Here is a 13,493-nt window from a genome sequence, read left to right as displayed (position 1 = left end):
AGGTAAGGCCCCACTGAGTTAAGCAGCTATTTTTCAGAAGCGACCTGGCCACAAATGATGCTCCGACGAAGTGGCTTATCACGAGGAAATGTATAGCGGCCAACTACTTTAAGCGCGTGATGTTGATACTAAATGTGGAGGAAAAAACCAGAGGACCCGGAGAAAAATCCACGCGATCACAGAGAGAACGTGCAAACTCCAAATATACAGGCGTCAGGGTCAGGATTGAACCCACGCGCTCCTTCAGGTGAAATAGTGAACATTTCATAGTCACCGTGGCGATGTATATTGAAGTATTGAAGTATCTCAAAGCACTGTACGTTAAAAAAAACTATACTCACAAGTAGAGATAAAATCTAAGCAGAATAGAAAGGTGAAAATAGAACAATGATTCAGAATAATTACAGAGTAATCCATTCCGATAACAAAAGTGGTTATCAAATCTTAAGTTATGGGGAAAGTCTGCAAGAACAAATAGGCGTGTTTTAAGACATTGATTTAAACACTGGAACAGACTCAGAATCTTAACTTAAAGCTTTCGTGATTGCAGGAATTCATATTCTGTGGGTTTTTCGGTAAAAAAACTACGACGTTTCGATCACAACACAAGCGATCGTCCTCCTGACGACGATCGCTTGTGTTGTGATTGAAACGTAGTTTTTTTGTTATTTTTTTGTGATTTTCCTTGAACCTATCTACGTGACTTTACCGAAAACCCCAAAGAACCGAGGGAGGGGATTCCACAATCGCGGCAGCCTGGCTGCAGAAGGCTCCGTCTACAACGTCGCTTTCTGAACCCTCCGCCACCCAAAAAGAAAACTAAATTACGAATCATAACATTGGTCGCGAAAGCCCGCGTAGTAAAATTAATGTCGCGTGAAGTCATCCGCAGGCACGATGGACTGCCACTGTAGCCCTCTCTGTCGAGGTCCACGTAGAATCCGAAACGTGCTGTGAAGGGGTGATGCCATTCTGAGCTCTGTTGGCAGCCCTTCAGCAGCGGTGGAGACGCTGGCCCCCGCCAAAACACACCACCTGTCGGAGCCACACCACTTAGCGCCACAGTGTCCGTGGAGCGAGTGGAGTACTCATTTTGTCTCTCCCCAGAAGCACGACGGGGTAAGTCGCCCCCTGCACCCAGCTGAGATTTGAACTCGTGACCTTTCTACTTGCGACGAGAGGGGCTGCTGTGAGCGACGCGGGGCGGGAGGGGGATGGGGGGTTGGGGATAAAACACAAAAGTGCAGAACAAGCAATGCGGTTGATGGTTGTGTTAACAGAAACTTGGCTCTCGTTCTCTGCGGAGCACTCACCTCCTGTGCACCTGCTCACCTCCCTTATCTGGTACCAATCCATCTCCGACGCTTAGCTGCTGTGACTGTGACGACAGAAAATAAAATAAAAGATAAGTCGAGTTGAGCTCCGTTCAGATGTGGTTTCATCTCGCCCCGATCATGCGAAAGGCACACGTGGGCGTGGGCGCGTGTTTGCGTGTGCGGGGAGCGGTGGCGACCCGGGTTGGATTCCCGCTCACGGCGACCACCACCAGTGGCGACTATTTGAACAGGTGCTGGGCCTCCCCTAGGTCGACTCAACCTCAAATGAGTACCTGGTGCAGTGTGTAAACATCTCCACTGGGGAGATAAAGGCGGCCGGGCGTGGTGTTGACCACCCCACCGCCTTGTGTGCCGTGCCGGTCTTCGTAGGTGCTCACTAACAGCACTTGCCCCAACAGTCTGTTAAGGCTACACATGGGATTTTTGTCTTTTCTGAAGTCTCCTGCTGGGCGCCACGGTGGCAAGATGTGAACTACCTCGCCTGGTATACAGGAGGTCGTGGGTTTGATTCCGACCCTGACGCCTGCTGTATATTTGGAGTTTGCGTGTTCTCTCTCTCTCGCCGTGGTCGTGTGGATTTTTCTCCAGGTCTTCTGCTTTTTCCCTCCACATTTAGAAACGTGCGCTTACCGTATATGGCTGATATAAATTTCCACTTGATGATAAGCCACCTTATTGAGCTTTCATTTGTGGCCAGGTCACTTCTGAAAAAGAGTTATTGTAGCTCAGTGGAGCCTGACCTGGTAATATAAAAGTTGAGTTTTAAAAGTGTACGTGAGCTGTGTGTGTGTGTGTGTAGCAGGAAGTGGTGCTGGAGTGATTTTGTCGCATGCTCTCAGGGCCCGGCGACCCCGGGTCAATCCGTGGCTGTGAGGCCCATTAGCACGGGCGGGAAGTGGTTTATGAACCTGGATTGTGACTCAGCCAAGCGTCGTGCGACGAGAGCCACGCTTGACTCAGAGAAGTAATCTAGAACACGCTTGACTCAGAGAAGTAATCTGGAACACGCTTGACTCAGAGAAGTAATCTGGAACACGCTTGACTCAGAGAAGTTATCTGGAACACGCTTGACTCAGAGAAGTAATCTGCAACACGCTTGACTCAGAGAAGTAATCTGCAACACGCTTGACTCAGAGAAGTAATCTGCAACACGCTTGACTCAGAGAAGTAATCTGCAACACGCTTGACTCAGAGAAGTTATCTGGAACACGCTTGACTTAGAGAAGTAATCTGGGACACGCTTGACTCAGAGAAGTAATCTGGAACACGCTTGACTCAGAGAAGTAATCTGGAACACGCTTGACTCAGAGAAGTTATCTGGAACATGCTTGACTTAGAGAAGTAATCTGCAACACGCTTGACTCGGAGAAGTAATCTGCAACACGCTTGACTCAGAGAAGTAATCTGGAACACGCTTGACTTAGAGAAGTAATCCGGAACACGCTTGACTCAGAGAAGTAATCTGGAACACGCTTGACTCAGAGAAGTAATCTGGAACACGCTTGACTCAGAGAAGTAATCTGGAACACGCTTGACTCAGAGAAGTAATCTGGAACACGCTTGACTCAGAGAAGTAATCTGGAACACGCTTGACTCAGAGAAGTAATCTGGAACACGCTTGACTCAGAGAAGTAATCTGGAACACGCTTGACTCAGAGAAGTAATCTGGAACACGCTTGACTCAGAGAAGTAATCTGGAACACGCTTGACTCAGAGAAGTAATCTGGAACACGCTTGACTCAGAGAAGTAATCTGGAACACGCTTGACTCAGAGAAGTAATCTGGAACACGCTTGACTCAGAGAAGTTATCTGGAACACGCTTGACTCGGAGAAGTAATCTGGAACACGCTTGACTCGGAGAAGTAATCTGGAACCGAGACCACATCAGTGCAGCTCGGTGACACCGCAATGTCAAAATAAGAAGGCTGCGAATATCAAAAATCTTTGTGGGGAGGGGAGGGGGGATCGACTCAGCTCATCATCCTTCCGGGGAGTATAAAATCAGAACGGCTTGGTGGTGCATGAGTAGTGACCCGTCCTGCCGGAGTAATTAGCCACCAGCGTTGGAGTGTGGAATTTTCACCGTCGGCTCGGAGCTACTCACGGAGATGGGCCTGGCCGCAGCACTCATTTTTGAATGTGCAGACGTTCGAAACACGCGCCGTGCATTGGAGTGGTCAGCATCCTCATTGGGGAGGCAAAGGCAGCGGTGCGTGTGTGTGTGGGGGGGGGAGCGGTAGCGTAGTGTTTAGCGCACTGCGCTTCGAACCTGGCGACCCGAGTTTGATTCACGCTCACGGCCAACACCGGTGACGATTATCTGAACCGGTCCTGGGCCTCCCCTAGGTCGTCTCAGCCTCAAATGAATACCGGGTGCGGTGCATACAAAAATCACCATAAGGGAGACAAAGGCGGCCGTGCGTGGTGCTGGCCACGCACTCCCATCATGTGCCGTGCCGACCGTCATAGGTGCTCGCTAACAGCACTTGCTCCAACAGTCTGTTAAGGCTATATGGGGGATCTTTGTCTTTGCGGTCATTAATAGATGCCTGATAACAGCCCCAACAGTCTGTAAGGTTTAAACAGGGGAGGAGGGGGGGGGTTGTCTTTATGTGGCCCCCTGTAGGTGCGTGAAGTCCAAGGCTCCAAGGTTCACAGTTGCGGGGCCCTTATCCCTTTAGGGCCGCTGGATATAGCCCGGTGGCGAGTGCACAGAGCGGCTGCTCTGGGGCAACGAGTTGCCGGCGGTCCAGTGGTGTGATCCGCACGTCCGCGCTGCGGGCGGCGGTGAGAGAGGAGGAGGAGAACACCCCCGCGTCGTGCCGTTTCTCCCACCGGCAGATGCGGTGGCGGCGTGGTTTTGGCGTGCGCCTTGGTGCGAAGGCTGCGATGGGGGGCGCCCTGCTCAATGTTCAGCCCCTCGTACGAAGGCCCAGCGCCTCCATCCCTTGGCCCCGTGGGCCCCCGGTGCAGTTGCACCTCGCGGCCGCAGCGGCGGCAACGGCGGCAGCGGCGGCTTTTGGCTGCTGTCGATCGAACCGAGACGGTGGTCACCGCATCACCGCGCGCTTTCGGAGATGCGCGTCTGCGGCCGTCTCAAATGCTCTTCCTTCCGCTATTAGGAAGTCACTGGGAGAAATGCACTTTTAAATGATCTAGATTGAAACTAATTTCTTTAGAACTGCTTTGTGTGTGTTAGTTTGTTGTCCTTCCCCCCCCCCCCCCCTGCACCTCCGATCATCACGGTTGGTTACGTACGGTGCGAAAGAAGTTCAACATTCATACGTACATGCTTGATCGCTACGCCACTGGAGTAGACGCTCCTGCCATTCCAAGGCCTGTGACTAAACCACTCTGAATGCACCGGGTCTCATCGGACCTCGTCAGCTGAGCGGAGCTGAGCTTGGCTAGTGCGTGGGTGCGGTGCCTGCACCTGGGGCTTGCCAGGTGTTGTAGGCATGGGGGGGGGGGGGTTCACTGGGTTTCCATACTTCCCCCAACTTGCCAATCGCGAATGCTATTGGCCCAACGTCCCGATGTGCGACGTTCCTGAAGCGAGTCTTGAGACTCGGCGAGGCTTTCCCAGATAAATAATAAAAAATCATCTTAATCATCACGAAAACGAATCGCCTTCGTGTTGCAATGAGCATGGGGCGGTGGTCCCCTCCGATGACGGCTCCGAAATAGCCATGGGGTTTCCGACCCGACCCTGCTGGACATCTGTTAGAAAACAAAGAGCTTCATAGTGCATCGGATTTCTCGAGGATAAATGACGATTCTGGTTTGCACGCTGAAGCAGTGCCGGATTATCGTAGTAGCAAAAGTAGCTACATAATGCTACGGGCCCCGCACTGTCAAAGTCCCCGCGCTAAATGCTTTCAAGCTATCAATTCCGGTTAAGTAATTCTGCACTTGCTCTATTACTATAGTACTATACTGCCTTCAACTTTTATGGACGACTCGGTGTTTAAGGTTAGTGATTTGTCGTATTATCTGGCTGTATAGAAAATGAAACAAATCCAATTACTTTACTATGCAAGTTAAAATGTACGTGTTTTAATATTTATTTGTTTTTTATGTTTAGGACCCCTTTATTACATATGCTACAGGCCCCGTACTAGCTTAATCCGGCACTGCGCTTAAGGGACGATCGGCTCAGTCGATCGACCACCGGTGCCCACCCGCCAGATCCTCCGCCGCTCGTCTCGTTTGCCGCGCGGGATTGCGTGCGTCGAGCGCATTTGGCGTTTCCGAACGCAGGCGCAACCGCAAGGCCTGCCCCTACAACAACATTGCCGTCGGACGGGAGCTGATAGTGTGGACGTTGCACTTCCTTGGAAATAAAATGCTCGGGGCGAATGGTTTTCAATTTGTCAGAGTCGAAGCGTCTCGCCACTGAAAGCAGCGGTGCTGGGACGGTGCTAATCCTTTCTGCTATTGGTGGAGGGTCCAGGTTCCCATGGCATTGGCCTTTCTCTCCAGAGGACAACCGGTGCTGACTTCCCACAGAGCGGTACTCATTTTATTGACCCTAGACAGGTAGATGATGGGCTGAATTAAAATTGCCTCTAATGACCCGGTAATCGTGCAACGTTGAGCCGACGTCGGCCCAACGTTGCACGTCATGGCGGTTTAAAGCTCTCGCACTGCTCTCAGGGTCACATGGCACGGGGACTGCTGCACTCAAACAAAACGCTGCGAAAGAGCCAAATCACCCTTTTATCCGCAAATGGGAGTCTTTGTTTTCCTCGTTGTTTGCGGACAAGAGGAGTGACCCTGTAAGTGGTGGTAAATGCATTATGCTTGCCATGTTTGCCTAGTGATAACCATACCGTTGTCTATATTGTGATTTACAGAAATAATCAATTAAATTAAATGTGTTGTCTCGGGGTATGTATCACCCATCGTGATAATATAAATGATTCTCGCTTCAACATTTAAGATTCTCGCTTTAACAATTATGTGTGTAATTATGTCAGGTCTCGGGATTCAGATCTCACCGCATTACGACAGTGATGCACGAGATTGGGAAATAAGCACTCGGAAACCTGTTTTTCATCTAAGCAACTTTAATCTCAACTTACCCGAACACCCAACAACTCTTTATCGTCAGAAATCCAACAACAGTGCATATGCAAATCTATACGTACTCATCGATCCTCACTGGATGATCATCAAGCATCAATGGTCAACTCTCTCGACCACAGTGTTCAAACCAGAACAAGAGGCGACGCCTCAAAGTGGCAATATTCGCGCAGAATTCGTTCTCATCAAATGCGAATCAAATTGCTAGAAAACGTCAACGATCTGATCTCACAATCACGTGATTAAAATAAACAAAAGGCTGTCTCATGGCAACGCGACCATACACAATTCCCTCGTTGTGGTGTGTGAGGCATGCACGCTGAGATTCTTCTTGGTACAGTTACAAATAGTGAGCGAGTGTGAAGTCAATGTTCCTCCTTCTTGCCTCTTCATCTTCCTGAGCAGTCCCACAACGACGTGGAGGACGGCGGCAGGCTCGCTCCACAGCCCTAGTGTCCGTGCAGCGTGCTCGCTCCACAGCCCTAGTGTCTGTGCATCGTGCTCGCTCCACAGCCCTAGTGTCTGTGCAGCATGCTCGCTCCACAGCCCTAATGTCTGTGCAGCGTGCTCGCTCCACAACTCTAGTGTCCGTGCAGCGTGCTCGCTCCACAGCTCTAGTGTCTGTGCATCGTGCTCGCTCCACTGCCCTAGTGTCCGTGCAGCGTGCTCGCTCCACAGCCCTAGTGTCTGTGCATCGTGCTCGCTCCACAGCCCTAGTGTCTGTGCGGCGTGCTCGCTCCACAACTCTAGTGTCCGTGCAGCGTGCTCGCTCCACAGCCCTAGTGTTCCTGCAGCGTGCTCGCTCCACAGCCCTAGTGTCTGTGCGGCGTGCTCGCTCCACAACTCTAGTGTCCGTGCAGCGTGCTCGCTCCACAGCCCTAGTGTCTGTGCATCGTGCTCGCTCCACAGCCCTAGTGTCTGTGCAGCGTGCTCGCTCCACAGCCCTAGTGTCTGTGCATCGTGCTTGCTCCACAGCCCTAGTGTCTGTGCAGCGTGCTCGCTCTACAGCCCTAGTGTCTGTGCATCGTGCTCGCTCCACAACCCTAGTGTCTGTGCAGCGTGTCTGTGCAGCGTGTCTGTGCATCGTGCTCGCTCCAAAACCCTAGTGTCTGTGCAGCGTGCTCGCTCCACAGCCCTAGTGTCTGTGCAGCGTGCTCGCTCCACAGCCCTAGTGTCCGTGCAGCGTGCTCGCTCCACAGCCCTAGTGTCTGTGCATCGTGCTCGCTCCACAGCCCTAGTGTCTGTGCAGCATGCTCGCTCCACAGCCCTAATGTCTGTGCAGCGTGCTCGCTCCACAACTCTAGTGTCCGTGCAGCGTGCTCGCTCCACAGCCCTAGTGTCTGTGCATCGTGCTCGCTCCACAGCTCTAGTGTCTGTGCATCGTGCTCGCTCCACAGCCCTAGTGTCCGTGCAGCGTGCTCGCTCCACAGCCCTAGTGTCTGTGCGGCGTGCTCGCTCCACAACTCTAGTGTCCGTGCAGCGTGCTCGCTCCACAGCCCTAGTGTCTGTGCATCGTGCTCGCTCCACAGCCCTAGTGTCTGTGCAGCGTGCTCGCTCCACAGCCCTAGTGTCTGTGCATCGTGCTCGCTCCACAGCCCTAGTGTCTGTGCAGCGTGCTCGCTCTACAGCCCTAGTGTCTGTGCATCGTGCTCGCTCCACAACCCTAGTGTCTGTGCAGCGTGTCTGTGCAGCGTGTCTGTGCATCGTGCTCGCTCCAAAACCCTAGTGTCTGTGCAGCGTGCTCGCTCCACAGCCCTAGTGTCTGTGCAGCGTGCTCGCTCCACAGCCCTAGTGTCTGTGCAGCGTGCTCGCTCCACAGCCCTAGTGTCTGTGCAGCGTGCTCGCTCCACAACTCTAGTGTCCGTGCAGCGTGCTCGCTCCACAGCCCTAGTGTCTGTGCATCGTGCTCGCTCCACAGCCCTAGTGTCTGTGCAGCGTGCTCGCTCCACAGCCCTAGTGTCTGTGCATCGTGCTCGCTCCACAACCCTAGTGTCTGTGCAGCGTGTCTGTGCAGCGTGTCTGTGCATCGTGCTCGCTCCACAACCCTAGTGTCTGTGCAGCGTGCTCGCTCCACAGCCCTAGTGTCTGTGCAGCATGCTCGCTCCACAGCCCTAGTGTCTGTGCAGCGTGCTCGCTCCACAACTCTAGTGTCCGTGCAGCGTGCTCGCTCCACAGCCCTAGTGTCTGTGCATCGTGCTCGCTCCACAGCTCTAGTGTCTGTGCAGCGTGCTCGCTCCACAGCCCTAGTGTCTGTGCAGCGTGCTCGCTCCACAGCCCTAGTGTCTGTGCAGCGTGTTCGCTCCACAACTCTAGTGTCCGTGCAGCGTGCTCGCTCCACAGCCCTAGTGTCTGTGCATCGTGCTCGCTCCACAGCTCTAGTGTCTGTGCAGCGTGCTCGCTCCACAGCCCTAGTGTCTGTGCAGCGTGCTCGCTCCACAGCCCTAGTGTCCGTGCAGCGTGCTCGCTCCACAGCCCTAGTGTCTGTGCATCGTGCTCGCTCCGCAACTCTAGTGTCCGTGCAGCGTGCTCGCTCCACAGCCCTAGTGTCTGTGCAGCGTGCTCGCTCCACAGCCCTAGTGTCTGTGCAGCGTGCTCGCTCCACAGCCCTAGTGTCTGTGCAGCGTGCTCGCTCCACAGCCCTAGTGTCTGTGCAGCGTGCTCGCTCCACAACTCTAGTGTCCGTGCAGCGTGCTCGCTCCACAGCCCTAGTGTCTGTGCATCGTGCTCGCTCCACAGCCCTAGTGTCCTGTGCATCGTGCTCGCTCCACAGCCCTAGTGTCTGGTGCAGCGTGCTCGCTCCACAGCCCTAGTGTCCTGTGCAGCGTGCTCGCTCCACAGCCTAGTGTCCTGTGCAGCGTGCTCGCTCCACAGCTCTAGTGTCTGTGCAGGCGTGCTCGCTCCACAGCTCTAGTGTCGTGTGCAGCGTGCTCGCTCCACAGCCCTAGTGTCTGGTGCAGCGTGCTCGCTCCACAGCCCTAGTGTCTGTGCAGCGTGCTCGCATCCACAGCCCTAGTGTCTGTGCAGCGTGCTCGCTCCACAGCTCTAGTGTCCTGTGCAGCGTGCTCGCTCCAACTAGGTCCGTGCATCGTGCTCGCTCCACAGCCCTAGTGTCTGTGCAGCGTGCTCGCTCCACAAGCTCCTAGTGTCTGTGCAGCGTGCTCGCTCCACAGCCCTAGTGTCTGTGCAGCGTGCTCGCTCCACAGCCCTAGTGTCTGTGCAGCGTGCTCGCTCCACAGCTCTAGTGTCTGTGCAGCGTGCTCGCTCCACAGCCCTAGTGTCCTGTGCAGCGTGCTCGCTCCACAGCCCTAGTGTCTGTGCAGCGTGCTCGCTCCACAGCCCTAGTGTCTGTGCAGCGTGCTCGCTCCACAGCTCTAGTGTCCCGTGCAGCGTGCTCGCTCCACAGCCCTAGTGTCCGTGCAGCGTGCTCGCTCCACAGCCCTAGTGTCTGTGCAGCGTGCTCGCTCCACAACTCTAGTGTCCGTGCAGCGTGCTCGCTCCACAGCCCTAGTGTCTGTGCAGCGTGCTCGCTCCACAGCTCTAGTGTCTGTGCAGCGTGCTCGCTCCACAACTCTAGTGTCTGTGCATCGTGCTCGCTCCACAGCCCTAGTGTCTGTGCAGCGTGCTCGCTCCACAACCCTAGTGTCTGTGCAGCGTGCTCGCTCCACAGCCCTAGTGTCTGTGCAGCGTGCTCGTTCCACAGCTCTAGTGTCTGTGCAGCGTGCTCGCTCCACAACTCTAGTGTCTGTGCATCGTGCTCGCTCCACAGCTCTAGTGTCCGTGCAGCGTGCTCGCTCCACAGCCCTAGTGTCTGTGCAGCGTGCTCGCTCCACAGCCCTAGTGTCTGTGCAGCGTGCTCGCTCCACAGCCCTAGTGTCTGTGCATCGTGCTCGCTCCACAACTCTAGTGTCTGTGCATCGTGCTCGCTCCACAGCCCTAGTGTCTGTGCAGCATGCTCGCTCCACAGCCGTAGTGTCTGTGCAGCGTGCTCGCTCCACAACTCTAGTGTCTGTGCATCGTGCTCGCTCCACAGCCCTAGTGTCTGTGCAGCGTGCTCGCTCCACAGCCCTAGTGTCTGTGCAGCGTGCTCGCTCCACAGCCCTAGTGTCTGTGCAGCGTGCTCGCTCCACAGCCCTAGTGTCCGTGCAGCGTGCTCGCTCCACAGCCCTAGTGTCCGTGCAGCGTGCTCGCTCCACAGCCCTAGTGTCCGTGCAGCGTGCTCGCTCCACAGCCCTAGTGTCCGTGCAGCGTGCTCGCTCCACAGCCCTAGTGTCTGTGCAGCATGCTCGCTCCACAACTCTAGTGTCCGTGCAGCGTGCTCGCTCCACAGCCCTAGTGTCTGTGCATCGTGCTCGCTCCACAGCTCTAGTGTCCGTGCAGCGTGCTCGCTCCACAGCCCTAGTGTCTGTGCAGCGTACTTGCTCCACAGCCCTAGTGTCCGTGCAGCATGCTCGCTCCACAGCTCTAGTGTCCGTGCATCGTGCTCGCTCCACAGCTCTAGTGTCTGTGCAGCGTGCTCGCTCCACAGCTCTAGTGTCTGTGCAGCGTGCTCGCTCCACAGCTCTAGTGTCTGTGCATCGTGCTCGCTCCACAGCCCTCGTGTCTGTGCAGCGTGCTCGCTCCACAGCCCTAGTGTCTGTGCAGCGTGCTCGCTCCACAGCCCTAGTGTCTGTGCAGCGTGCTCGCTCCACAGCTCTAGTGTCCGTGCAGCGTGCTCGCTCCACAGCCCTAGTGTCCGTGCAGCGTGCTCGCTCCACAGCCCTAGTGTCTGTGCAGCGTGCTCGCTCCACAACTCTAGTGTCCGTGCAGCGTGCTCGCTCCACAGCCCTAGTGTCTGTGCAGCGTGCTCGCTCCACAGCTCTAGTGTCTGTGCAGCGTGCTCGCTCCACAACTCTAGTGTCTGTGCAGCGTGCTCGCTCCACAGCTCTAGTGTCTGTGCATCGTGCTCGCTCCACAGCCCTAGTGTCTGTGCAGCGTGCTCGCTCCACAGCCCTAGTGTCTGTGCAGCGTGCTCGCTCCACAGCCCTAGTGTCTGTGCAGCGTGCTCGCTCCACAGCCCTAGTGTCTGTGCAGCGTGCTCGCTTCCACAAGCTCTAGTGTCTGTGCAGCGTGCTCGCTCCACACCCTCTAGTGTCTGTGCATCGTGCTCGCTCCACAGCTCTAGTGTCCGTGCAGCGTGCCGCTCCACAGCCCTAGTGTCTGTGCAGCGTGCTCGCTCCACAGCCCTAGTGTCTGTGCAGCGTGCTCGCTCCACAGCCTAGTGTCTGTGCATCGTGCTCGCTCCACAACTCTAGTGTCTGTGCATCGTGCTCGCTCCACAGCCTAGTGTCTGTGCAGCATGCTCGCTCCACAGCTCGTAGTGTCTGTGCAGCGTGCTCGCTCCACACTCCCTAGTGTCTGTGCATCGTGCTCGCTCCACAGCCTAGTGTCTGTGCAGCGTGCTAGCCCGTAGTGTCGCAGGTCCTACCACAGCCCTAGTGTCTGTGCAGCGTGCTCGCTCCACAGCCCTAGTGTCTGTGCAGCGTGCTCGGGTCGTGCAGCGTGCTCGCTCCACAGCCCTAGTGTCCCGTGCAGCGTGCTCGCTCCACAGCCCTAGTGTCCGTGCAGCGTGCTCGCTCCACAGCCCTAGTGTCCGTGCAGCGTGCTCGCTCCACAGCCCTAGTGGTCTGTGCAGCATGCTCGCTCCACAACTCTAGTGTCCGTGCAGCGTGCTCGCTCCACAGCCCTAGTGTCTGTGCATCGTGCTCGCTCCATAGCTCTAGTGTCCGTGCAGCGTGCTCGCTCCACAGCCCTAGTGTCTGTGCAGCGTACTTGCTCCACAGCCCTAGTGTCCGTGCAGCATGCTCGCTCCACAGCTCTAGTGTCCGTGCATCGTGCTCGCTCCACAGCTCTAGTGTCTGTGCAGCGTGCTCGCTCCACAGCTCTAGTGTCTGTGCAGCGTGCTCGCTCCACAGCCCTAGTGTCTGTGCATCGTGCTCGCTCCACAGCCCATCGTGTCTGTGCAGCGGGCGTGCTCGCTCCACAGCCCTAGTGTCTGTGCAGCGTGCTCGCTCCACAGCCCTAGTGTCTGTGCAGCGTGCTCGCTCCACAGCCCTAGTGTCTGTGCAGCGTGCTCGCTCCACAGCCCTAGTGTCTGTGCAGCGTGCTCGCTCCACAGCCCTAGTGTCTGTGCAGCGTGCTCGCTCCACAGCCCTAGTGTCCGTGCAGCGTGATCGCTCCACAGCCCTAGTGTCTGTGCAGCGTGCTCGCTCCACAGCCCTAGTGTCTGTGCAGCGTGCTCGCTCCACAGCTCGAGTGTCCGTGCAGCGTGCTCGCTCCACAGCCCTAGTGTCAGTGCAGCGTGCTCGCTCCACAGCTCTAGTGTCTGTGCAGCGTGCTCGCTCCACAGCCCTAGTGTCCGTGCAGCGTGCTCGCTCCACAGCCCTAGTGTCCGTGCAGCGTGCTCGCTCCACAGCCCTAGTGTCTGTGCAGCGTGCTCGCTCCACAGCTCTAGTGTCTGTGCAGCGTGCTCGCTCCACAGCCCTAGTGTCCGTGCAGCGTGCTCACTCCACAGCCCTAGTGTCTGTGCAGCATGCTCGCTCCACAACTCTAGTGTCCGTGCAGCGTGCTCGCTCCACAGCCCTAGTGTCTGTGCATCGTGCTCGCTCCACAGCTCTAGTGTCCGTGCAGCGTGCTCGCTCCACAGCCCTAGTGTCTGTGCAGCGTACTCGCTCCACAGCCCTAGTGTCTGTGCAGCGTGCTCGCTCCACAGCTCTAGTGTCTGTGCAGCGTGCTCGCTCCACAGCTCTAGTGTCTGTGCAGCGTGCTCACTCCACAGCCCTAGTGTCTGTGCAGCGTGCTCGCTCCACAGCTCTAGTGTCTGTGCAGCGTGCTCGCTCCACAGCCCTAGTGTCGGTGCAGCGTGCTCGCTCCACAGCTCTAGTGTCTGTGCAGCGTGCTCGCTCCACAGCCCTAGTGTCTGTGCAGCGTGCTCGCTCCACAGCCCTAGTGTCTGTGCAGCGTGCTCGCTCCACAGCCCTAGTGTCTGTGCAGCGTGCTCGCTCCACAGCCCTAGTGTCTGTGCAGCGTGCTCG

General features: G+C 56.2%; 1 protein-coding gene across 1 annotated transcript in view; it reads left to right on the top strand.

The window, feature by feature from the left end:
• Positions 1 to 13,493, top strand: part of LOC133351244 (nascent polypeptide-associated complex subunit alpha, muscle-specific form-like) — a 123,884-nt gene that overhangs the window by 312 nt on the left and 110,079 nt on the right. The window contains exons 2-4 of the mRNA XM_061566327.1: positions 990 to 1,064; positions 4,180 to 4,305; positions 5,599 to 5,653. Coding sequence (XP_061422311.1) covers positions 990 to 1,064; positions 4,180 to 4,305; positions 5,599 to 5,653 — 256 coding nt within the window. The remainder of the gene's footprint in view (positions 1 to 989; positions 1,065 to 4,179; positions 4,306 to 5,598; positions 5,654 to 13,493) is intronic.

This window comes from Lethenteron reissneri, chromosome 36, assembly GCF_015708825.2.
Source record: "Lethenteron reissneri isolate LAM-NWPU_2019-01 chromosome 36, ASM1570882v1, whole genome shotgun sequence".
Classification (NCBI taxonomy): domain Eukaryota; kingdom Metazoa; phylum Chordata; class Hyperoartia; order Petromyzontiformes; family Petromyzontidae; genus Lethenteron; species Lethenteron reissneri.
Note: the sequence above shows the minus strand (reverse complement) of the source record. Positions and strands in the feature narration are given on the sequence as shown.